This window comes from Eptatretus burgeri, chromosome 4 (assembly GCF_056783735.1).
Source record: "Eptatretus burgeri isolate ZD-2024b chromosome 4, Ebu_testis_v1, whole genome shotgun sequence".
Lineage (NCBI taxonomy): Eukaryota > Metazoa > Chordata > Myxini > Myxiniformes > Myxinidae > Eptatretus > Eptatretus burgeri.
In genome coordinates, this window is record NC_140964.1 from 109,146,119 (window position 1) to 109,171,997 (window position 25,879).

At 43.6% G+C, this 25,879-nt stretch overlaps 1 protein-coding gene across 7 annotated transcripts in view; it reads left to right on the forward strand.

Annotated features, from left to right (window-relative positions):
- USP32 (ubiquitin specific peptidase 32) overlaps positions 1–25,879 on the forward strand; it is a 165,500-nt gene that overhangs the window by 44,400 nt on the left and 95,221 nt on the right. For all 7 annotated transcript variants that reach the window (XM_085879641.1, XM_085879644.1, XM_085879643.1 and 4 more), the window contains exons 6-7: positions 2,636–2,767; positions 5,077–5,184. In XM_085879641.1, coding sequence (XP_085735767.1) covers positions 2,636–2,767; positions 5,077–5,184 — 240 coding nt within the window. The remainder of the gene's footprint in view (positions 1–2,635; positions 2,768–5,076; positions 5,185–25,879) is intronic.

Consider the following 25,879-nt stretch of genomic DNA (forward strand, 5'->3'; position numbering starts at 1 on the left):
ACCTACAGCTGTCTGGCACTGTGCTGCCTGCTTACCTCCCATATCTATTACCACCCCCAGATCCTTCTCCTGTGCGACACGCTCCAAAATTACCCCTTACATCCCGTAATCTTTTTTCATTACTTTCCCCATCCCCAACACCTTACACTTGCTAAGGTTAAATTCCATCTGCCAATGTTTTGCCAAATCTATACAAGAATCAATACTTTTCTGAATCTGATCACCACCCCCTCTGCTATCCACCTTACCTCCAAGCTTTGTCATCTGCAAATTTTGAAAGCCTACTCTTCACCCCACTGTCTAAATCGTTGATGTAAACAATGAATAGTAATGGTCCAAGTACTGATCCCCAAGGTACCTCCCATTAAGGTACCACCACTTACATCCTCCCATCAAGACATCCTCCCACAAACAACACTTTGCTTCCTGTCACTAAGCCAGTTTGCAATCCAATTAGCTACCTGACAGGCCACTCCGCAAGCCCTCACTTTGGCGAACAACCTCCGATGTTGGTTGGAGGTTGTTCCTCATCTGGAGGAACACTTCGGAGGTTGTTCGCCAAAGTGAGACCTTATCAAATGCCTTCTTCGAGTCTAGATATACTCTGTCCACTGCCATTCCCTCATCCACCCAAACAGACACTGCTTCATAGAACTCAAAGATTTGTTCAACAAGACCTACCTTTAATTAGTTTGTATTTGTTTAAATGGTTCCTCATCTGGTCCCTAATTAATGTCTCCAACACCTTCCCCACAACTGAAGTCAAACTAACAGGTCTGTACTTTCCCAATTCTTCTCTGGATCCTTTCTTAAATTGTGGTGTTACATTTGCCACTCTCCAATCCTCCGGTACCTTTCCTGATTCCAGTGAGCTATTGAAAATATCCGTAAACATCTCGCTTACCTGCTCAGCCACCTCCATCAACACTTCTGGGTGCAGAATCACTTGTAAAAAAAAAAAAAAAAATTTTAATTCTAATTTCGGAGTCTTCACCAAAATATAATTATTTAATCCTTGTCACACACAAACTGTCCAAGTTTTTCATCCGAATCTGTCCATAACTTTTTTTTGATATATCCTGCTCAGCCACACAGAGACAAACAAAAGATAGGAGTGAAAACATGACCTCCGTCCACCTTTGGTGATGGAGGTAAAACTGCTCTTCTTTAATCGTCTGTCATCCCAAACTTTTTATTTCTACGCCCATTTTCTCAGCGATCTCTGACTGAATTAACTGGCAAAGAGAATTAGGTGATGGTTGTCTCGTCCCCATCCCTTCAAGTCTCCTCCCCAGTTTGTTTGTTTTGTTGTTTTTTTTTTCCTCTGCAAGCTCTGTCCAATTGATCTGTATTCATTATCCTCAGAAAATACTTGGGTTTCACTCGTCGGGATTCCTTTAAAGCTTGCTCTTTTTGTTTGTTGTTGTTTTTTTTTAACCACTGTCCAAGGAGAATGAATGAGTCACTGCTTTGATCCAACCACTTGTTTCTTATGCTGCTCTGGCACTTATGTAAGGCCCATAGGTAAGCTGCTGGACTATTTGTGAACAGTCGGGCAATTTCATTTGAATACACGTGGTAAAAACTGCTGACAGCCTTTCCTCGTTGTACCAGTTTTTGAGATGTAAACAGCCACAAAATAACCTATTTTAGCTTGAGATCGGATTAAAAAGAACCTCGGTCAGGTCAGATTCAATTTGTATTTAGAGCATGAGTAAGTGGTTTGTATGCATTGCATTTCTTCGAGAAGTGTGCTGAAACGTGTGCTGTCTCGAGTGACTTTAAAGCCATGCGGTTGACCGTTCTTACTTTGTCGTGTCTCTAGCTCCAATTTGTTTTATTTGAGTTTCGATCTGATGTGTTGTCAATATCTTTGGTTGTTGTTGTTCCATTTTGCTTGTAGCTTGGAATGATGCTTTCGACTTGGTTTTTCACGGACTGTTCATTGCGCCATCCGACACGTTCCTGAGAGTGTGTTTATAGCTGTACGTTATCGACCGGAGACACTTTTGTTCACATTCCCATGGCAGCCATCAAATCGAAGCACCGCTGTATCAGCTGTTCTTTTACTGGAAAGGCTATGGGGCCTATCTTTGAGGAGCAACTATTTGGGGGTCTAAATGAGGAGCTGGCCTGGTCATAAAGCATTGCATCTGTTTATTGCATTTGCAAGACTAGAATGGCACTTGGTATCGAGCACGTGCCTCTGCCAGGCTGAACACTTTACGTTTTGTATCCCAATGATAGGCCGGATCTGGAACCGGACCTCCAAAATCAAATGGGCTTGTACTTGTCACCGACTCGACTCATTCACCAAGTCTTGTCCGAATCCGTCCATAATTTTTTTTGAGACATCCTGTTCATACACAGACGCCCACCTTTGGCGAAGGTTGTAATTCATGTTTTCATGTTCTGTTTAGTTATTTCAATAATCCATCCAATTATCACTTATTTTTAACATCTGTCATCCGATTTTTAAAATGCCAAATTGATATTGAAACCTCGTCCATGAACTTCCTTTGTAAGTGTCAGTCATCCATTATTTGTTAAGAGATCCTTCTTTGTTTCATTCATTATGCTTTACATTTCATTGATTTTTGCCTTCTTGGTCTTATCTTGCCATCCTTGACCCCAGTGGCAGAGGTTGATATAATCGATTTGGAGAAAAGGTACTGGTTACTTAAAGCGCAGTCACGTACTGGTCGTTTTGACTTGGACACGTTTGCGCCGCTGTTGTCTCCTCCACTTCCACCCACCATTGCTGAAGGTATGGGGCTACCATATTCCTTTCCCACCTAAATAAAAGCTGTTGAGCTGGCTGTTTGTAGCCACATTGCTGAACCTCATGTTTGATTATTCCAGAGCTAAGTTGTTAATCAAGTTATCTTGGACCAACACTGTCGCAAGTTCATGTGATTATGGGTCGATTGATTTTGATTCGATTGCTCACTCTGCACCCGAATTGCTCCGATGGCTTGTCTGTTCCCATCTCGCCACTTACCGATGACTCACTTGGTAACTAATTTACCTTGCTGATTTGTCCACGGCCTCCTAATCTCTTTGTCATGATTCGAAAAAGTATGGTGATTATCATCTGCTCTTATTATCTTCAATGTAATCCGAGTGCAACTGTTTCTATAGCGAAAAATCCCAAAACGTTTGTGCATTCTATCACGGGCACATTTCAAACTTGTTGTGAAGCGTCTTCCATTAAACTGTTCCTCCAGGTTTAGCTGTGAAGGGGATTGGGGGAGTTTGCACAAAATTGGAATGCAGTGTACATACAATTTCCATTGAGTTTGGTGTTCCCATCGAGCCATTTCCTCTGTTCTGGGATGCCAGTTTCATTACCTTCGCAAACTTTGTTGCAAAGGTTATGTTTTGATCGCTGTGTATTTATTTATTTGTGAATATGTGTTTGTTTGTTTGTTTGTTATTCGCATAACTCCAAAAGTATTGAACTGAATCTCAGCAAATTTGGTGGGATGATTGATTATTATCCGAGGACCATTTGATTAGATTTTGGGAGCGATCGGGTCAAAGGTCAAGGTCATGAAAAGGTCAAAATCGTCTTTTTACCATTGCGCGGTCAAATTGTATCCAATTTGCATGCAACTAATGCCAAAATGTTCAGAATTCAATGCCCCATCTTGTGATATGTGACATGCCACAATGACGTAATAACCCTTATTAGCGGTTGGGAGTCAAAGGTCGGGGGGGGTCACGACATTGCAAAATGTGCGGTTTTCGTCATAACACGGTCAATTCTTATCCGATTTGCATGAAACCAACACCAAAATGTTGACTGTTCTGTTCCCCACACTCTCATACCAATTACAAAATTAAGAGTACAAAGGTCAAGCTCGAGGTCATGAAAAGGTCAAAATCGTCATTTTATCCAAGTTGCATGCAACCAATGCCAAAATGTTTTGAATTCAATGCCCAATCTTGTGATATATGATATGACACAGGAAATTTAATGTTTTTCAGCCATCATAACACATATGAGATGGCAGATGTGGTATGGGATTAAATACCCTCACAATCAACGGTTTCTGGGGGGGGGGGGGAAATGTAGCGTTGGCGAAGGTATGCGCTCTACTGAGTGCCCGTTCTAGTTGTTCTGTGTTTTGTCCATTGCCTCATTTATAATATCTTGCAATTCATGGAAAAGGAGTGTGTTTTCCAATGTCCTTGTCCTACACGTGCTTCTGGGCAAACCTCAAAGTCAAAGGCACTGTTGACATGGATGTCGCTCACCCTCTTCATCAAATCCTAAATTAGCAAATTTGCTTTTTTGCGCCACTTGTCGTAGATTGCTTTTAAATCATAACCTGGTCCATCAAATCCAACAAGAAGTACCGAATACATCGTTACAGATGCTCGGTCAACAGGAGACTGATAATTGCGCTGTTCTGATTTATTTTTATTCTCGTCATTCTTTACACAGCACGTGGCAGTGCCCCCTGTCGGTTAGAGCAGGAATTTGTAATTTGTTCATGGTGCCGGCAATAGCTCACTGACTCTCCACGAAGGCCACCATTGGATCTTTAACATCCACTAGCTAATGCTAGCAGATGGGGCGCCGATGTTAATGTCCATCTGGGTGATGGCACACACATTGATGAATAACCTTGCTTATTTTTTGTTTCAAGAAAAATATTGTCTGCTCTTTCCAGTAATATTGAGTTGCTGACGTGTTCATGTTGAGATTAAACTCTTTTGGTCCGACTTGCGGTTAATGCCCGAAATGTCACCTTATCCTTTTTCCCACGGTGGTTAGCATACCTCAATCAGCATCCATTATTTTGGAATGGTAAATTGTCCTTCCAATTGTAATGCTTTGGTTTCCCAAAACTCAATGTGTTGGTGGTTTTTTTTTGTGTTTTTTTTTTTTTGGTAGTCTTTGGGATTTGCTGCTTATTATACAAGTTTTTTATTTGCTTATCCAGGAACAATAAAATAACAAAAATCCAGGAACTCTTTGCAATAAAATAGTGATTTTGCTGATGTCCTCATGTTGATCTTTAAAACTTTGTAATGTTTCATTTGCTTGTATCTTTGGCCTTTGTCCAGGAGTCTTCAACGCTTTCGATGAGAACCGAGACAACCACATAGATTTCAAGGAGATCTCATGTGGGTTGTCTGCCTGCTGTCGTGGACCTCTTGCTGAGCGGCAGAAATGTGAGTCGATTGTCTTTTCCTGAACATGTCTCCAGTAGGGTTTGGGATGTATCGATTTGCCCATATAACTGGCACTGCAATATCAAGTGCAATCGATCATTATCATGCTGGGTCATTGAAAGAGCCTTGTTTAAATATCGTTTTTTAAATTTTATTTTGTATTTGCTCTTTCTTGTGCATCATCTTAATTTCTTACCTTGGATTGATTTACGCTAGCCTATATTGTCAATTTGCATGCATACCTTACCGCCCAAAGCCAAATCCAATTTGTTGGTATAAAATACAAGACTCCAGAATTTTTCCTCCTTTAATCATGATCGCATTTGCTAACAAAAAAAATACAAATCGAACCTCTTGTCAAATTGATTCTTTCCATCAGAATAAACTCTCATTATGATTAATCACAAGCCTGATATTGGCTGAGCAGTAAAGGTGGCTCGCTTGAGACCTTGGGGTCCTGAGTTCAAGCTGCTGTTTTTTTACCTTTGAATCAGCACCAGGTGGGGTTGACTCAGCCTGTCATCCTTCTGAGGACGGCAAAATGAGTACCCGTGTGCTGGGATAATAACCATTCGGGGTAACCTGCGTCGGAGTGGCGACCCATCCAGGACTGTATTCCTTGCCATTGAAGCTGTCTCGGCAGCCCTATGTTCCTTTAGAGCACGAAAGGAATGGTAGTATTATTATTATTATTATTATTATTATTATTATTATTATTATTATTATTTATTACACCATTTAATTATGGCTTAAATAGTTGTGAAAATTTAAAATGATTCTTTCTTGCGTTATGGCCCAAAAGGTCATTTATTTATTTATTTATTTATTTATAACCTCTCTCACGGAACTATCATTTCATAGCCATTTTAACATGAAACATTTTCAGATCTCAAAGGGATATGTGTGAGCAGGCTTGGGTATTCGGGGGAGGTATGGGAGCGGGAGGGCACCCCGACACTAATCGTTCCAGATAATTATTTATTTTGGATATGCCTTGCACTTTGCTCCTCCCCTTCCTGGCCTCTAAACCAAATACTCATCACTGATGGTTTTCACAGCCACAAACCAAAATGTCAGAGTTTGGAAAGAAATATCCTGCCTTTAAGGTATTCCACATATTTTCAGGGGGCAGGACCCTTTTTTTTTGTAATACGGTCATGGAGTGTTATGAGGGGCAGTGTTCATAACTCTGAAGACTAAAAGGTACGGAGAAACCATTTTCTGGAATTTTATCTCATGATAGCACTTCTCTCACTTGTGGAGAAATCTTTTTGTGAGTCTGTTATCCTGCATACTTCCTGCCAGGATTTAAAGTCATCTGCCCACCACCACTTAATGTGATGTCTCCCATTATTAGCAAAAAATAAATTTGTTTGTTTTAATCCTCACCTAAGGAGAGGGTATTGCATTTGGGTCCTTTGGGTCCTTTGTTTGTCTGTCTGTTTGTTTGTTTATCTGCACAGAACTTTAGGGTTCTCCACAACCGCTTTCCGGATTTCGACAAAATTTTCACCATTGGGGCGACTACTCACGTAGAATGTTTTGATGATAATTATGATGTGATAGGTCACGTGGTGTGGGAGCCATGTTGGAAAAACGTAAAAACTTTGGACCTCTATCTCTGACACCGCACCAAGGAAAAAATTTAAACTTGGCACATGGCAAGTACTCTTCATGAGGAATGTGAAGGATTTTTTTTATGATTTCATAGGTGCTTTCATTATGACATCTTAACTGCATTTGTAGGACACTACATCTGATCAGTATGAAAAATTGTTGAGGGTCATCTCAGGATAAACTGGTCCACAGAAAAAAAATTGATGCCATCGGTCATGTGATTCAGCAGCAATATATTTTTTTTAAGTTTTTTTTTTTTTTTTTTTTTTTTAACCTTCAAAAATCTTCTTCTCTGAAGTGGCTGAACTGATTGAGGCGAAACTTTACAAATATGACCGCTTATCCATGAGGAACAAAAGGTTGACAGATATGATGTCATCGGTCACATGGTTTGGCAGCCATATTGGATTTACCCAAAAACCTATGAAAATCTTCTCCAAAATATTTGGACAGATCGAGAGGGAACTTCACACAAATGTTCCCCAAGGCATGGGTGTACAAGTTTGTTTTGGAATAATTAATAGGTCACATGGTTTGGAGTCATTGGATTGAAGAAAACTATTTAATGTTTTCTCTGGAACCGCTTTATCAATCGATGTGAAACTTCACAATTATGATCTAGTTGTGATGGGAATATATGTTTTAAATTTCAACTTCATTGACACATGGTCTGAGGGGGGTTGAGAGAGGATGCAGGAGGGAGGGGAAGAGCAAGGAAGGGGGGTGGCGAGATGGAGAGAGCTATTCCTCACCAGACGCTGCTGTACCATTGGGGGGAGGGATGCGAGAAGATATATATATTGTTGCCTTTATGGGAACCACATCCATCATACAGTGGTCCCCAACAGTTATTTCATTCTTGTCTAATGGGACAAACGGGGCAAGTGCGTTATGTGGATTTCATAGTTATGTCTGATTATATCTCTAACTTAATTCCCACTCTTTTTCTCTTATTCCTGAGATAAATCCAAGCAACGGCCACCTGTAAACGCCGTGGCCATGCCATTCACTGTAAGAATGCATCCGCAAAAGTCAGCACAAGCATCGACAGCACGTGCCGTGCCTGTGGGGATAGAAAAACAGACCACCACAACCACTAGACTGCAAGGAACACGTCCAGCACAGTGATAATCTCCACCCACTGTTCAGGAGGCCGACAGTAGAACCAAACAACCTCGTCCCCGCTGTACAGGACGCATGCGGCACGTTCTTTTCAAACCATTTCTGAATCTAATACTTATATCTATGCTCTTTTCAGCCTGAATCTACATCAAATAATCTACAATCTTTTCCTTCAATTCATGGCACGCATCCGGATTGGCACCGTGCACACACACTGCCTGTGATAAATAACCGCAAGCACGATGGCAGACATGGGCGCAGCTTGTCATAAATAACTGCATGTACGGTGGTGGATCCGCGCACACTACGGGGCATACATAGCGCATCTTTTCATTCGAGTCTGCGCATGGGTTTACAATAACATCTTTCCGTCGGTCTTCACTCACCACCACGGACACGGGTGGCTTTCGCGGACGGCAGACATCTTCTCACCCCAACGCCCGACGAGGCTGCTGCCAAGCAGAGGTGTGCTGTACGGCCTGGATCGTTCGGGCCGCATGGCGTATGGACAAAGCAAGCACATTGACCAGCGCTAGCCGGGGGTGCCCGGGCAGGCATGCGGAGCCGACACGACTCCAGGCCGGGGCACGGCGCGGGAGTTCGGTGCAAGGCGATTCACATCACGGAGTTCGAAGCGAGACGATTCCGCAGCTCAGCTATGGCTAGCCGGATGTACAGTGAGGCCGCTTCCGGTCATGGCGGCCGGGTCGTGCAGTGGCCGGGGCCCAATCAGAGTGCCCAATTCCGGTGACAACACATCGCTTTGGGCTGGCTCCCCGCCCTGCACCGCAGGGTCTATAAAGGACGGGTCGCGAGGTTGTCTGGGTCTTGCTCGCGGTTCCTGTCTTCTCGCTCTGACTGGTTTCTGCTTGTCCCGCTCTTCTCTCGACTCCACCCTTCTTCACCCACCCGCCTGCTGACTCCACCCTTCTTCACCCACCCGCCTGCTGACTCCACCCTTCTTCACCCACCCACCTGCTGACTCCGCCCTTCACCCACTCGCTGCTGACTCCGCCTACTTCACCGCCAGGTCGCTGTCTCCACCCACCCACCTGATCCTGTCCGCCACTCCACCCACTCGCTCTCGACTCCGCCTTCTCTATCCACTCACCGCTGGCTCCACCCAAAGTCCCTCCCTCACGCCTGATGGTCACGCTCCTTCTCTGGATAGCCAAGCAAGAGACGACGCACCAGCTGTCAAAGAGGGATCGTCCAGCGGAGCATCCCTGAAAACGTAGTGGGTGACGCGGTTGGTCAATCGTGCAAGGTATTGCAAGACCGTTAGCCTCATCTCCTCTCCTTTTCCTTCGCATTAACTCCTTTGCGTGTGCGCGTGCGCGTGTGCTTGCGTGCGCGTGTGTGTGTGTCTCATGGCGCCTGTCCTCACTTAAGTTAAGATTGCAGAAGGTATATCAGGATAACTCTGCTCTGTCTACTTTGGTAAGATGCTTGTTTTATTGTCGCACCTCACATTTCTTGCTATCTCTACTTACACACACAACAATAAACTACATTCACTGTGCCACATATTTTTCCTCACCTGCTTGTAATAAATCCTTATGTAGAAATGTTCCCATCTCGTTTTTGTCTCTTCTTTTATTGATCCAACATGGTCCGTATCCTAGCCAAGCCGGGGCTTTATTCCCAACGATCCGTTCTTTTAGCCAGTACGTCCTTTGCAGTGTCACTCAGATGCATCTGAACCGGTAAAGTGATCTTGTTTGGACAAAGCTTACCGAGGGTGTGTCTCCCGGTAATTAGATCACATGATTATTTTTTAGTTAACTGGATAAACTGTAGATGGAGGACCCTAAGTCGCGTGGTTGAGTTGTTGGTGTTCACAGTCAGTTAGCAACCCGCCGCGTCACGGAGTTATCCGTGTGTGACGGCCTGCGAATCCAGGGAGTCTGGTGGGAACCCGAGATAGCTCCCCCCCCCCCACATGTTTTTCTTACCCGACCCCCGTCCTGCAACTATATATACAAGCCGGTAGGCGACGAGGGATTCGCTAGGATCGAAGCGCTGGATACAATGCTTTTCATTCTGACCGATCCACCGACGAAGATTCATTGCCCAGACGTATTGGTTCACATACCATTTTTCCTCTGCCTGGCAAGATTTTTCCTATTGCGTATTTTGCCAACTGGCACTCCTCATACAAAATGACGGTAAATAGCCACCCTATTTTTGAAGGACTACCATTTGAAAAATAATCGGTTTGCTAGTTTGTGCTGTGGAGCCTCGCGTTCACACACACACACACACACACACACACACACACACACACACACACACACACACACACACACACACACACACACACACACACACACACACACACACTCACACACTCACACACACACACACACACGGAAAACCCGATAAACTTCTCTCAATGCTCTTGTTTGACCACACCTCCTGAGCCACACAATACTTTTCATAAGCCATGCCCACTTTCCTACGCCACCTCACTTTAAATAATAAATAATTGGAGGTGGTGTGTGGGTCGTGAAATCGTTTTCGGTAAATAAATAAATAATTGTAGGTGGTGTGGGTGGGGAATCGTTTTCGGTAAATAAATAAATAATTGGAGGTGGTGTGTTGGTCGTGGAATCGTTTTCGCCAAATAAATAATTGAAGGTGGTGTGTGGATCGTGGAATCGTTTACGGGAAATAAATAAATAATTGGAGGCAGGGTGTGGGTGGGAAATCGTTTTCGGTAAATAAATAAATAATTTGAGGTGGTGTGTGGGTCGTGGAATTGTTTTTGGAAAATAAATAAATAATTGAAGGTGGTGTGTGGGTCGTGGAATGGTTTTCGGTAAATAAATAAACATATTATTAGAAATGCACAAAGACAAATGCTGGTGATTCCATTTATTTTGGATCCTTTTCACTTTGGTCAATAACGTTTGGATCGAGGAGATCGAAAGTGGAACGACGGTGTAGTTCCTTACAAACACTGTATACACACCTTAAATGACGGTAAATAGACACCCAATTTTTGAAGGACTACCATTTGAAAAATAAAACTTCAATTAAAAATCGGCTCGAGTAAAATTTTCTAAATATCTCGAATTGTTTAATTCCGAAGTCTCGTTTCTCAACATTCAAAACTGAAGGACAAGTATTGAAAATACTGCATGCGGTTTTTCGGCCGCTGCACAGCAACGAAATTCAAACGCGCACGTTCCCTGTATATATTCCACCTGTTGGCAAAGTGTCATCGAAATCGGTTCGCTGGTTCATGCTGTGGAGCCTCGCGTTGCACACACACACACTCACACACACACTCACACACACACTCACACACACACTCACACACACACTCACTCACACACACACTCACACACACACTCACACACACACTCACACACACACTCACACACACACTCACACACACACTCACACACACACTCACACACACACTCACACACACACTCACACACACACTCACACACACACTCACACACACACACTCACTCACACACTCACACACACACTCACCACTCACTCACTCACACACTCACACTCACACTCACTCACACACTCACACACTCACACACACACTCTCACACACTCACACACACACTCACACACACACTCACACTCACTCAACACACACTCACACACACACACACACTCACACACACACTCACACACACACTCACTCACACACTCACACACACACACACTCACACTCACACACTCACACACACTTACAGTCACACACACTCACACACTCACTCACACACTCACACACTCACACACACTCACTCACACTCACTCACACTCACTCACACACTCACTCACACACTCACTCACACACTCACTCACACACTCACTCACACACTCACTCACACACTCACTCACACACTCACTCACACACTCACTCACACTCACTCACACACTCACTCACACACTCACTCACACACTCACTCACACACTCACTCACACACTCACTCACACACTCACTCACACACTCACTCACACTCACTCACACACACACTCACACACTCACTCACACACACACTCACTCACACACTCACACACACACTCACACTCACACACTCACACCCAAACTCACACACTCACACACTCACACTCACACACACTCACTCACTCACTCACTCATACACACTCACTCACTCACACACTCACTCACACACTCACTCACACACTCACTCACACACTCACTCACACACTCACTCACACACTCACTCACACACTCACTCACACACTCACTCACACACTCACTCACACACTCACTCACACACTCACTCACACACTCACTCACACACTCACTCACACACTCACTCACACACACACTCACACACACACTCACACACACACTCACACACACACTCACACACACACACACACTCACACACTCACACACACACACACACTCACACACTCACACACACTCACACACACACAGACACTCACACACACACACACACTCGCACACACACACACACACACACACACACGCACACACACACACACTCAGACACTCATACACACCCACACACTCACACACACTCACACTCACACACACACTCACACACTCACACACACACTCACACACTCACTCACACACTCACTCACTCACACACTCACACACACACTCACACACACACTCACACACACACTCACTCACACACTCACACACTCACACACTCACTCACACACACACTCACTCACACACTCACACACTCACTCACACACTCATACACGCTCATTCACACACACTCACACACTCACACACTCACACACACTCACACACTCACACACTCACACACTCACACACTCACACTCACACACTCACACACTCACACACTCACACGGAAAACCCGACAATAAGGGATATCTAGCATATATAGGGAATTCCAATATATTTTGTGTGTGTAAAGTTTAGGTATATATCTGGGATAGCCAACAAGGTTCCCGCGGGCACTTTGTCGCTCGCAGGGACCACGTGAGTCACCCGCAGGGAATGTTCTAAAAATAGCACGAGTCACCATGAAGCTCCGTCTAAAATTTATATTTAATTGTGTTGCTGTTCTTTTTGAATTAATAGCACTTGCATTTTTTTATTTTAAAATGACAATATTGAATATAAAATTTTAAAAAGCAAAAATGTTTGATGTATATATGAAATCTGACCCAGTCTGGGTGCAGAGTTCATTTTCCCGCGCAAGTCAAATCTCCATTTCTCTTTTCGCTAAGACAAGCTCGGGAGCAGCTACTATGGGGCACAAGGTGCGGTTTTTACCCTAAACATGGCAGAAAAGCGAAAGAAAACTTACTATTTTCACAATGATTGGGAGGAAGAATTCTTTTTTTACAACAGTGAAAGAAAAGTGCGTATGTCTCATTTGTGGGGTGACTGTGGCGACGGCAAAGCGGCACAATGTGGAGAGACACTTTGGTACGTGTCACAAAAGCTATCACACTAACTACCCACCTGGCAGTGCACTACAGGCCGAAAAAGCCTGTGAGTTAAAGGCAACTTTGGGCAAGCAGCAGTCTTTTTTTTTTCACGAGGCCGGTGAAAAAGTCACAAAAAACAATGGAAGCTTCATTTACAACTGCAAATTTTTTTAATAAAGAACAAGAAAGCCTTTTCGGACCGAGAGGTCTTGAAAGGTGCAATGATGGTTATTGCAAATACTGTGTTCAAAGACGAGAAGAATGGTTCCGATGTCATTTCCACTCTCTCCGATGTCCAACTGTGTGCAAGTACAATGGTTAGTAGAGTGTCGGATATGTCCGGGAACTTGACAGAGCAGCTGGACCGGGATCTGGCTAAGTGCCGGTGGTTTAGCATCCAGTGCGATGAGTCCGTGGACAGAAGCAATACACCGCAGCTGATGACGTTTATCCGAATGGTGTTTGATGATTTCTCCACAAAAGAAGAGCTCCTGACGCTACTGTCCCTGAAGACAACAACGAGGGGAGTTGACTTTTACATCGCGGTGAAGAGTTTCTTCGTGGAGAAAAAGGTACCATTAGAAAAGCTCGTGTCGGTGACTACAGACGGGGCTCCTGCCATGACGGGCCGACATGCAGGCTTCATTGCACAATGCAAGGGTGACACAGACTTCCTAAAATTTCTACATTACCACTGCATCATTCACCAGCAGGCATTATGTGCAAAAGTGACCGGCTTTGATTATGTGATGATCCCTGTCGTGAAGATCATAAATGGCATCTGCTGCAAAGCCAAACAACACAGGACATTTAAAGTCCTGTTGGAGGAGCTGTCAGCAGAATATGGTGACCTGTTATTACACACAGAAATCTGATGGCTCAGCAGGGGAAGAGTTTTGCAGCGTTTTTTTTTTTTGTCACTTTTGGGTGAAATCAAAGTGTTCTTGCAATCCAAAGCGGAGGACACTGAGTGGATACTTGACCTTGCATTTTTAACAGACATCACTGGGAAACTGAACCATTTGAACTGTCAACTGCAAGGCAAAGGCAAGACTGTTGCTGACATGATAAGCGCTGTAAATGCATTTAAAGCTATGATGAGCATTTTCTCTGTGCATTTACAAAGAAAGAAAGTGTTGCACTTTCCCTCTGTGCAGTCAGTGCTGCAGGACAATGCTTCTGCATCTGGGGCTTTCGATAAAGCTGCAGAAAAGTACTCAAGTCATAAATAGACTTGGGCAAGAGTTTGAGAACAGGTTTTGTGACTTTAATCAACTTGAGCCATGTGTGTCATTCATTTCAAATCCTTTCATGCAAGTGGACATCACATGCATTGCTGAGCAACTCAGTGCAACCTTCAACGTGGATGCTGGACAGGTGGAGATTGAAACCCTAACGTTGCAAAATGACCTCCACCTCAAAGCCCATCAGGATGCACCAAACTTTTGGTGCCTTGTCGACACAGAAAAGTACAAAGGTGTATGCACAGCAGCTATGAAAGTTGCCTGCCTTTTTGGTTCAACCTATCTCTGTGAATCAGCCTTTTCTGACATGTACTTCATCAAGAACAAACACAGAACACGCCTTACTGATGCACATCTACAAGACTCACTCAGAGTTACAGTGTCAAATTATACCCCAGATTACAGTACACTAGTGGACAGCAGGCAATGTCAGACTTCCCACTAACAGACATTTACGGCACATTAAATTGGTTTGACATAATGCAGAAATCTGTTCTCATGTCTTATCAAATGTGTTGTATTAATTAACATTCTCACAAATGGCATACCAGGAAAGAACTCTATGTATGTAATAGGTCAATATTAAAGCAATTCAACATTTCATTATGTTCCTATTCGTAAATATTTTATGTTGATGTAAACTTGTCATCAAATATAGTGTAGTAATATGTATTTCATGTAACAAGTAAACACGGTAAAAACCATTATAAATGACAATCTTAACAATGGCAAACATTGCTTAAATAATAAACTACAGATTGAAAAGTGTCATATTGTTGTGGTTGACGAAATTCGCAAACCACCATTCAGGTCCCTTCGGTGAGATATCTCTGTAAGTATATGTGTAGTTAGGCCCAAACCCGTTGTTTAGAGGGAATAAATGTCATTCATTCGGGCTGCGACCCCTCTAGATAGCCGTTTTTCTTTTACTATCTTTATTTTGGACCAACCGCCATTACTACCATCACAACCACCACCAACCACGTCTCAACAGCCATCACACAACAACCACCAACCGCAACGCCGCTTCACAACAGCCACGACCTTTACTGTCACAACTCGCCCTCGCAACCATCGCATCACCGCCATCCCCGCGCCGCTTGTGGGCACCGATACTGGACTCGTGCAGTGCGCGCACCGAGCAGCGGGTGCAGAAACACCAGCCTTTCCGAAGAAATCGGATCAAAAACGACTCACGCCCACTTCTGTTCCGTCCTATCAGCGAGCATGGGGCGATTTGGCCCCGCCTCCAGGTGCGTCGGAGTAATATCGCTATATGCAGATTCATGGATCAAAAAACATTCACGCCCACTTTTCCTCTGTCCAATGGGGAGCCAGCCAGAGGTAAAGGGTCGAAGGTGAAGGAGCGAAGCCACGGGGCTATAAAGGGCCGCGTTCGCTCGCCAAAGAGTCGGTGAAGTCGAGTTGGGAGTTGGTGGAGTCGAGTTGAGTTGGGAAGAGCCAGTCAAGAGAAGAGTCGGAGAAAGCAGTTGGACGGAGCTGTGGAGAGTTGGAGAGGTGGCGGCGGCGAAGGCAGTCGAGGGGGCGCTCGTGTCAGAGTCGGGGAGCTGCGGAGAGGGGAGGCCGATAACGCGACCGAGGTCGCGGTGGAGACGCTCGTCGCGGGACCCGAACCAGCGAGATATCCTCATCCCCCCGAGCATCAACAACCCCCCTCCTGTTTCCCCCCGCGCTGAGATAGTGCGAGAAGGGGGCCCCGTTCCCACCCCATTCCAGACACTGTCCGCGAGGCCCGCGGAGTCGGGGCGCCACCGCCATTTTGCGGCTCATCACCAGACGGGTAGGCTCGACGCGGTCTCGGCCCCAGGCCCGTCTGCCCCCCTCATCATTGAGGGTGGTCCCTTTTTCTTTTGCTTTGAGTATATGTGTTGTCGGCGCCGTCTGTGAAGTAAAACTGTATAAGTGTTGCCGTGTGCTCGGTAGTCGGTGGTAGATCTGCATTGTGTTTTGCTTTTACATTTGCTTTTTGTGCATTATTGTGTGTTTCTTCTTCTTTTACATTTGCTTTTGGTGTATAATTGTATATGTGTGCTATCCGTGTTCCATCGCGAAATAAATGTGCTCTATGTTGAACTGTTTCTCCCGTTTCGCTTCGTCTTTTCTCTAATTGAATCTCCATCTTACTTCACGTAAAGGGTTGGTCGTGGGCTAAAACGCCCGATAATTAATCGAACCGTCCAGGTTGACGATAACACCGCTCGGTTATCCCGATAGTACGGAACGGGTCGCTTAAAGTGGCCCGTGTCTGAAGTCGACCTGCGGCGAGGTGCGATCGCCCGGTCTACCCTCCGTGTGGGTACTTAGGTAGGTCGAATTTGGCGAGCAACCCTATCCCACGCGGGGGGCCGATTGGCACGATCGTGGTGAGGCCGAAAGGCCCACCCGTGACTAGTTCCCGGCGTTAGTCCGAGAGGGTCACGACGGGATTGTCCGTCCGGTGGGCGACGTGCCGCGATTAGAGTTGCGTGGCCGTTCGCACGCCGGCGGGCGCGAATCTGCAACAATATATTACATTGATATGTAGGGCTCATGATAAGTACAGCAATAACAATCAACGATTAATTCCACATATTTCATCATAGTGTATAAGGATTTGAAGTAGCCTTAATATTGACACACCACAAACAAAAACTGCGAACAAAATGGACATTGTATTGAATGATTCAGATGTATAAACAACAATATTGCAAAAATGCAAATAACAATGAAATAATACAAACAAAATCCATATCACAAATTTAAATAAATATAAATATAATGTTATCACAAAGTATACAAATCACACACAAATTGTAAATGTTGCATTATCACAGACAATACTGAATGGTAAAAAGATATATAAAAATCAGACAGTCTATAAATAGACTCGGACTGTATTAGAGACTAGCATAACCCGCGCTCTGTGCGACATGTTGGGGTGGGTGTGTTTGAGAAAGGAACTGATGCAGAGTATCATTAGTAATTTTACTTTAATGCAGTAAGTAGAATACGATTTCACTGTTTCAGAACCATTTTATTTACTTTTTTTTTGTACCATGCACCTCATATGGTCTTTGAGATAATGCACAGATGCCAACCCTCCCGATTTCATCGGGAGGCTTCCGAAAATTCACCCAAACTCCCGCCCTTACGATCACTATCCTTATCCTCCCGAAATTTTGATATTTTTGCACTGTTCACTAATCAGAATGTACTAGTATGAGAATTGAATGAAAAGCATCGTCTGCTACGTATAGCATGTGGTAACTCCATAACGTTCGCTGCTACCAAATTGTACGTAAAAAATTGCAAATTCAAATGAGGAGCAGCGAAACATTGGGTCTGGATCTCGCTTATGCGATCATGCACTGAGATTTAGTGCATGCGGTATGTGTGCAATACAGTGCATGCGGTATGTATGCACAGTGTAAATGCATGCGATACGCTCACTGCATGCAGCTGGGCCCCGTACCAGCCCGGCGGTCGCGACCACCGTGCGGTGTTTAACAGCCGCTAGAGTTCTACGAGTCGCGCTGCAGCTGTGGAACATCGACTTCGAAGTTACCGATGCTTCAAGCCCTCGATGTTGATTACGAAATGGCAGAAAAGAAGCTTACGAAGACCAAGAAATGGTCTCAGAAGTACAAGACCGAATACAGTCTCCAATACCCGTGTATTCGAAAGTCTGAAAGAGGAATTCATCATGCGTATTGTACAGTATGCAGCGTTGATATTTCAGTTGAGCACGGAGGTCGTGATGATATTCGGAAGCACGTTGGAAGCAAACGGCACACAGACATTGCAAAGGAGAGATCTTCGAGCACGAGTACCGGTACACTTCTGAATAATTTCACCAAACAAGGGACAAGCGAGGAAGAGGATGTTACCCGAGCGGAACTTCTCTTTAGTGGATTTATTGTGGAACATAACTTGCCCATATCAGTCTCAGATCATGCTGGACCTCTATTTCAAAAGATGTTTCCAGATTCAAAAGTTGCTTCAAAGTATGGATGTGCAAGAACAAAAACTTCAGCAATAATTGGTGAGTTGTCAAATGTTACTGCTTCATCTATTGCCGATATTGCTAGACTAGCTCCATTTAGCCTAGCTACAGATGGTAGCAATGACAGTGGTGAGGCCCAGCTATATCCTGTCCTGATTTCGTACTATGACAACAGTGCTGGGATTGTGAAGCAAGGTTTGCTAAGTTTGCCTGCGTGCAAACAAGATTCCACTGGAGAAAACATTTTCAAACTGCTTGATCATGAGTTCAGTGACAGGAAAATTCCGTGGGGAAATTGTGTTTCCTTTTGTGCTGATAATGCCTCTGTCATGGTGGGCAAGCACAAAGGAGTCGCTGCTTATATCCACAAACAAAATCCAGAGTGCTACATCATGGGATGCCCTTGCCATATGATGCACAATACGGCCAAGAAGGCGGCTCAGGCCTTACCCATTGAATTAGATGACTTCCTCATCGATATTTACTACTACTTGGACAAAAGTAGTAAACGCGTCAAAGGAGTGAAAGCACTGCAAGAACTCTGTGATGCCCCGACACACAAGATTCTGAAGCATGTCGCAACAAGGTGGCTGTCCCTTGGTCAGTGCCTAGACAGGCTGATTGAACAGTGGGAGCCACTTCGCCTCTTCTTCAAAGAAGAAGTACGAAGAAAAATGCAACCAACTGTAGCCAAGACTCTAACAACGAGCAAGAAGGACGGCACTGTATCTACTGCCAGTACTGGCACTGCAGGATCAAGCACTAGTGGAGCAGCATTCACCACTACCACTGCAGTATCTGCTGCGAAGAAGACAGCAGGGACAGCACCAAAACCAATGCTGAGAGCAGGTAGCATCACCGGCCCTTCATCACGTTCATCTACAAAGCAGATCCCTTCAGAGTCGAGAAAGACTGTGATAGTCCCATCTACAGGCAAAGAAGGACCCAAGTTAAGTTCTGCTTTTGCCAAATCACTTGATAGAAGCTCAGCAAAACCATCGAATCAGAGGTCTTCTTCCTTGGCTGCACCTACCTCAAGCTCTCTCCTCAAACGTAAAATTGGATCTGGTACTACGAGTCTGACCTCTTCTGCTGGCAGTAAACGCAAGTGTGATCGCCCTGCGGCTAAGTGTACTACGAGTTCTACAACTAAAAGCGCATCTTCCTCAAACACTGTGCAGGAATCTAGAGAAAAACGTGTCAACAGGATGTTCTTGTCTCCACAAACAAAACTCTATTGTTTCTTCCTTCGATATGCCAACAAGCTTTTTGAGAAGGGGAATCTTCTGCTCCAAAGAGACGAACCCTGTATTCATCTCCTGCACGGAGAATTGAATGGTCTTCTGAAAGATATCTTCATACGGTTTTTGAAACCATCGGTGTCATCGGTTGCTCTGGTAAATGTACCCTTCTCTGACAGAAATCATCAGAAGAATGATGAGGACCTCATGATTGGGAACGATGCCAAACTGTATATAAGGGAACAAAGGAGTCTCAAGAAATCCACCTTCACTCTGAGTGAGTCAGACATCCAAGGTTTCTTCAGTGCAGTTCGCTCATATTATGTGAAAGCCTGCAATTACATCTTCAAAACCTGGCCGCTAGATGATGAATTAGCCAAGCATGCTCAGGTGCTGGATGTTAAGCTACACCAAGAAGTGGGGTTTGACTGTGTGGAGTTTTTCATCAAGAAATTCCCCTGTCTGTTCAGTGGCGGTGATAGTGACATAGACAGTCTTGAGAGTGAATTCGCTCACTACCAGGCAGACGCCTCCATAGCTACAATTGCTACTGAGACAGTGAGAGTGGATGAGCAGTGGCATCGGATTTCACAGCTCACAGATCCCTGCACTGGTGCCAAGAAGTATCCTAATTTGAGCAAAGTGATGAAGGGAATCTTGGTCATTCCTCATTCGAACGCATCATGTGGGCGGGCACTCAGTCTTGTACGGAAGAATCATACTGAATTTCGTCCCAATTTGAGTGTCAAAACCCTGGAAGCTCTCTTAATTGAAAAACTAGCTCATAGCACCCCTTGCTACCAGAGAGAATACAGCAAAGACATAATCAGAAGGGCTAAAAGAGCCACACAGCTGTCACTCAGCAAAGCTGCCATGGAAAAAGCAAGCAGCAGTAGTACCAGCCAGTAAGGTAAGAAAAATATTGCTTCTTTTGTGCTTTTTGTTAATCTTTGATTGTCCCCTAACTTACTAATATTAACATACATGTAACATTAAAAAGTGCACAATTTTCCCCTTTTTTTGTTCAAAAAGTGGGAATTCTTAACATGTTAAATGCTCCAAAATAGGGCTCAGAGGGCACTAGAGAGCGTCTAGAACCCCAGAGCTTCCAGGGCCCTAAGGCGGGCCCTGGACCCCGCCGCAAGGGTCGAGCGCTCCGCGCTCGAGATGTGCGCTTGGCGCACATTATTTGGTGTCGGTTGCAGATCCTCCCTAATTCTGATTTCCAAAAGTTGGCATCTCTGGATAATGTAAGCCGAATATCACGTTACTCGAGCGCAGACCAAAGTCGAAGATAGCGCGACACGAAACTACAAACTCAGGAATAATATACAAGATATTGGACTCGATTTCAGATATGCATTTAGTAATATCATTATCACAGACAGAATAATAAGTGTACAGTAATAGAGACAAGCTATCACAAATAACTATATAATAGAGACAAAATATCACAAAATGCTGGACTTATCATTCACCATGATTGTTGCGTTGGTAAGTTATATGCACAGCAAATCTGCTGTACTTGTAACTTACCAGTGCTTGCTTAGCCGCCGACAATATTTCACGACCGGTTTATGTAAAGTGCCTGATGTACATCAAAATCATGTTGTGTATATGTATGTATATGTATATATATATGTATATGTATATATATATATATATATATATATATATATATATATATATATATATATGTGTATATGTATATGTATATATATGTATATATGTATATATATATATATATATATGTATATATGTATATATATGTATATATGTATGTGTATATATATGTATATATGTATGTGTATATATATATATTGTTGCGAATTCGCGTGCGATCAGCCACGTGACTCGAATCGTGGCACGTCGCCCACCGGACGGACAATTCTGTCGTGACCCTCCGGGAACTATCGCCCGGAGCCACACGCGAACACACGGCAACACTTAAAACAATACTACTTGGCGGACGGCGCCACCCACAGACATTTACACAAAAAGCAAAGGAAAAGGAAAAAAGAAGTCGTGACTTCCCTTATCGTGGCCGGTGAGCCCCTCTCCCACGACCGTCAGCATGGTCGCGCCTGGCCCCGACCTCTCTCGCGGCCGACGAACCCTCTCCGGCACTCCTCTTCCGGACGCGCAGGTCCACCTCAACCGGGGCTGCCGCGTCTCCCGTCCGTGCCTTTGTGACAGGCCGCTCGCCAAGCCGCGGGCGCAGGACTCTTCCCCGACAAGACAAGTAGACAGGAAGCCTCGAAGAACCAACTCAACCCGAACCATCTCTTGACCAACCACTCGACCAAAAACTCCTCAAGGTCCGTCCTGTCCGCCTTTTGTAGCGTGGGGCTCTGCCCCGTTTTCGGCCCCGCCTCCCTTCGAGCTTCTTGGAGAAGCCTCTCGAAGGGGGGCGTGACCTCTCGCTCTCGCTCTCCCTCCACCCCGCGCCGTGCGGGGGCCGGGGGAGTCATTCTTGGCTCATCCAGGGAATTATTCCCCCAAAAAGAGGCCCCCACCTTTTCTCACCTTTGACCCCCTGCTCGGATTGCACTTCCCCCACACCGAGCGCGGAGAATTTCGACAGGAGAAACAGGCGGGAAAACCCCCGAGCATCGTTGTTGGTTTTTGTTTGTTCCCGGAGATCGTAACCGCACAGGGCCTACTGAATGGCGAGTGGCGAAGATGTGGTAGCGTAGATGGTGGAGGTGGTGTGGTTGTAGTGTGGTTGGCGCTGTGGTAGGGATGGCGTGGTTGTTGAGATGCTGTTTGTTTGAAATAAAAGATAGAACAGAAAAATGGCTAACTCAAAGCATCGCAGCCCTGATGGATCACATAAATTCCCTCTATACAACGGGTTTGGGCTAACTACACATGTACTTACAGAGATATCTCACCTGAGGGCCCTTTATGGTGTAATGCGAATTTCCACAACCGTAACACTATATATATATATATATATATATATATATATATATATATTTATATATATATATATATATATATATATATATATATATATATATATATATATATATATATATATATATATATATATATATATATATATATATATATATATATATATATATATTTATATATATTTATATATATATTTATATATATTTATATATTTATTTATATATATAAAGCCTGGTGTTGACTCAGTGGTTAGGGTGGCGGCTCGGGATCCTAGGGTCCTGAGTTCAAGCCCTGTTGGCCGCTGAATTTACACCAGGAGGTTGACTCAGCCTGTCATCCTTCCGAGGTCGGCGAAATGAGGACCAGTGTCCTGGTCCCTGTGTATGCCCTGGTTAGAATAGGTGTACCATATCCCTGAGTGTCATAAGAGGTGACGAGGGTTGGCGTCAGGAAGGGCATCTGGCCATAAAACATTGCCTCAAGAAAAGCTAACCCCTGCTCAGCAGGGACAAATGGCTGTAAAAATGGCTGTTTTAAAGCCTGGTGTTGGCGCAGTGGTTAGGGCAGCGGCTTGGGATCCAAAAGGTCCTGAGTTCAAGCCCTGTTGGGCCACTGAATTAATACACCAGGGGGTTGACTCAGCCTGTCATCCTTCCGAGGTCGGCGAAATGAGTACCAGTCTACTGGGCCGGTGTATACCCCGGTTAAAATAGGTGTACCATATTCCTGTCGTAAGAGGCGACCAGGGTTGCGTCAGGAAGGGCATCCGGCGTAAAACATCTGCCAAATCACTATGCGGATCATACGGATGATCCGCTGTGGCGACCCCTAACGGGAGCAACCGAAAGAAGAAGAAGAAGAAGATATATATTTATATATATATATATATATATATATATATATATATATATATATATATATATATATGTATATGTATATGTATATATATATATATATATATATATATATATATATATATGTATATATGTATATATGTATATATGTATATATGTATATATGTATATATGTATATATGTATATATGTATATATGTATATATGTATATATGTATATATGTATATATGTATATATGTATATATGTATATATGTATATATGTATATATGTATGTATGTATATATGTATATATGTATATATGTATATATGTATATATGTATATATATGTATATATATAGATATATATCAGAAGTAAAATATTTGAGCATTACAAAGTTGCGGAAAACACCATTTATCAATTCATTTATCTCCAACTCATTATCATTAACAATTAATTTATGATACTACAATTCCATGTTTTACTCGTATCTCTATTTTAGAAGTGGTTTGCTGTAAAGAATACCATATCATGGTCAGAATAATTTGTATCATGTACATCAATATGAATGTTGCTGTCATCTACATTGCAATACACATGATCTATTGTGGTTCCCCACTCTGTAGTTGGCTTCGACACGAACTGCTTGAAACCAAACCTCTCCATAATCAGTGTTAGTTCTGTTTCTGCAATTGCAGCGAAGTCATCGTTGAAATCACCAAGGATGATAGTCGGTACATGTAGAGGCATCATATCAAGCAAGCAAGTCAGACGTTCCACAAATGTTTTCACTCCAATTGATGGTGCTCTGTATATGACAACGACCACCAGGCATGATTTCTGTTTGCAGTATAACCACTTTACACTCTAATCCCTTCATTGACATCAAATCCAAATCCTTGTGACTTAACCTACTATTGGCACATATCATTACTCCATGCATTCCACTATGTTGAACGGTGTTTGGAACATTTTGTCTGAATATTTCGTATTCGTATTTCCTCGCAAATGTATCTGCAATGATCATCTGTCAAGTAAGTTTCTGTAAAACACATTATGTCTGTCTGTGATAAAATCTCACTTTTTCTGTCAGACAAAAGATCTGGTAGTTTCTCTTGGAAGTAATGGACGTCCAGGTGCCCTACTGTTATATTTTCATCTCTTGTCATGCTTCGAAAACTTGTAGTTTCTACAGTCAATCTGCTACTTCGCATGTCATTAATTTCATCTTCAATTGTTTGATTAACTTTGATACCAGCAGGATTAAAATCTAGGAGATGCAAACCACTCAGAGTCTTTACTTGGCTGAAAGCTACATATGCCTGTCCTTTTCCAAAACGTTTTGCACCTTTCATAGAAACCACAATTTCATCTACTGCAAGCCCTTGGCATTTATGAATAGTAAGTGGAAACTGTCTTCTACAGATTTGTGCAGCTCTTTTGTTTGCTTTTATAATTTTTTCTTCAAATCGTTTGATCGGAACTGCGTTTCGGTAACGGTTTTTCCACTGACTTGTCAAAATGGCATGCTTACCCACCTCTTCATTATCAAATTGCACTTGAACTGTTGTCAGTACTTGTAGCATTTTTAATGACATCTTGAACAGTACCTATCATACCATTAACTAGACCATCAGCCGTATCAACGTTACATGTTAGCATAACACGAGCTCCTATTGCCAAGACAAGAACGGTATGCAATCCAGCAGTTTCAGATAGTTTCTCTGAAGTTGATATTTTGTTCATGTTTAGTTGACCTGTGCTATCTGTTTTATCATCTGAAGCATGAATGTGTATTTGTTCTTCAGGATTTGGTGCCAATTCTTCAAGATTTTGCCTCTTCCTTTCGTCCACATCATAGTTTGTTGCATATACATGAAGTGCATTGTGTGGGTAATGAGCATCATCACAACTAATTTCTCTGGAATTCAGAACTTTCAAATCAGATTTTGTGTGTTTACCAACTCTCAGACGACAAAGCAATTCTGCAAATTCAACATCGTCCTTTTGACGCATCACTTGGTCCAACTCATGCAAAATGTACTCATCTTTCCACAAGTTTCCATTCAGACGTTCCACGGGATCACGCACAGGAGCATATATTGATGACTGTTTCACAGGAGGAAGCTGATATAAATCGCCAACAGCAAGAATGCAGATGTTACCAAATGTGACAATCTCCTGAAATTCCTTTAATTTCTTCCAACTGTTTGTGGATACTCAAAAACATATCTGATCCCACCATAGAAACTTCATCAATAATCAACAAATGCAAGTGTTC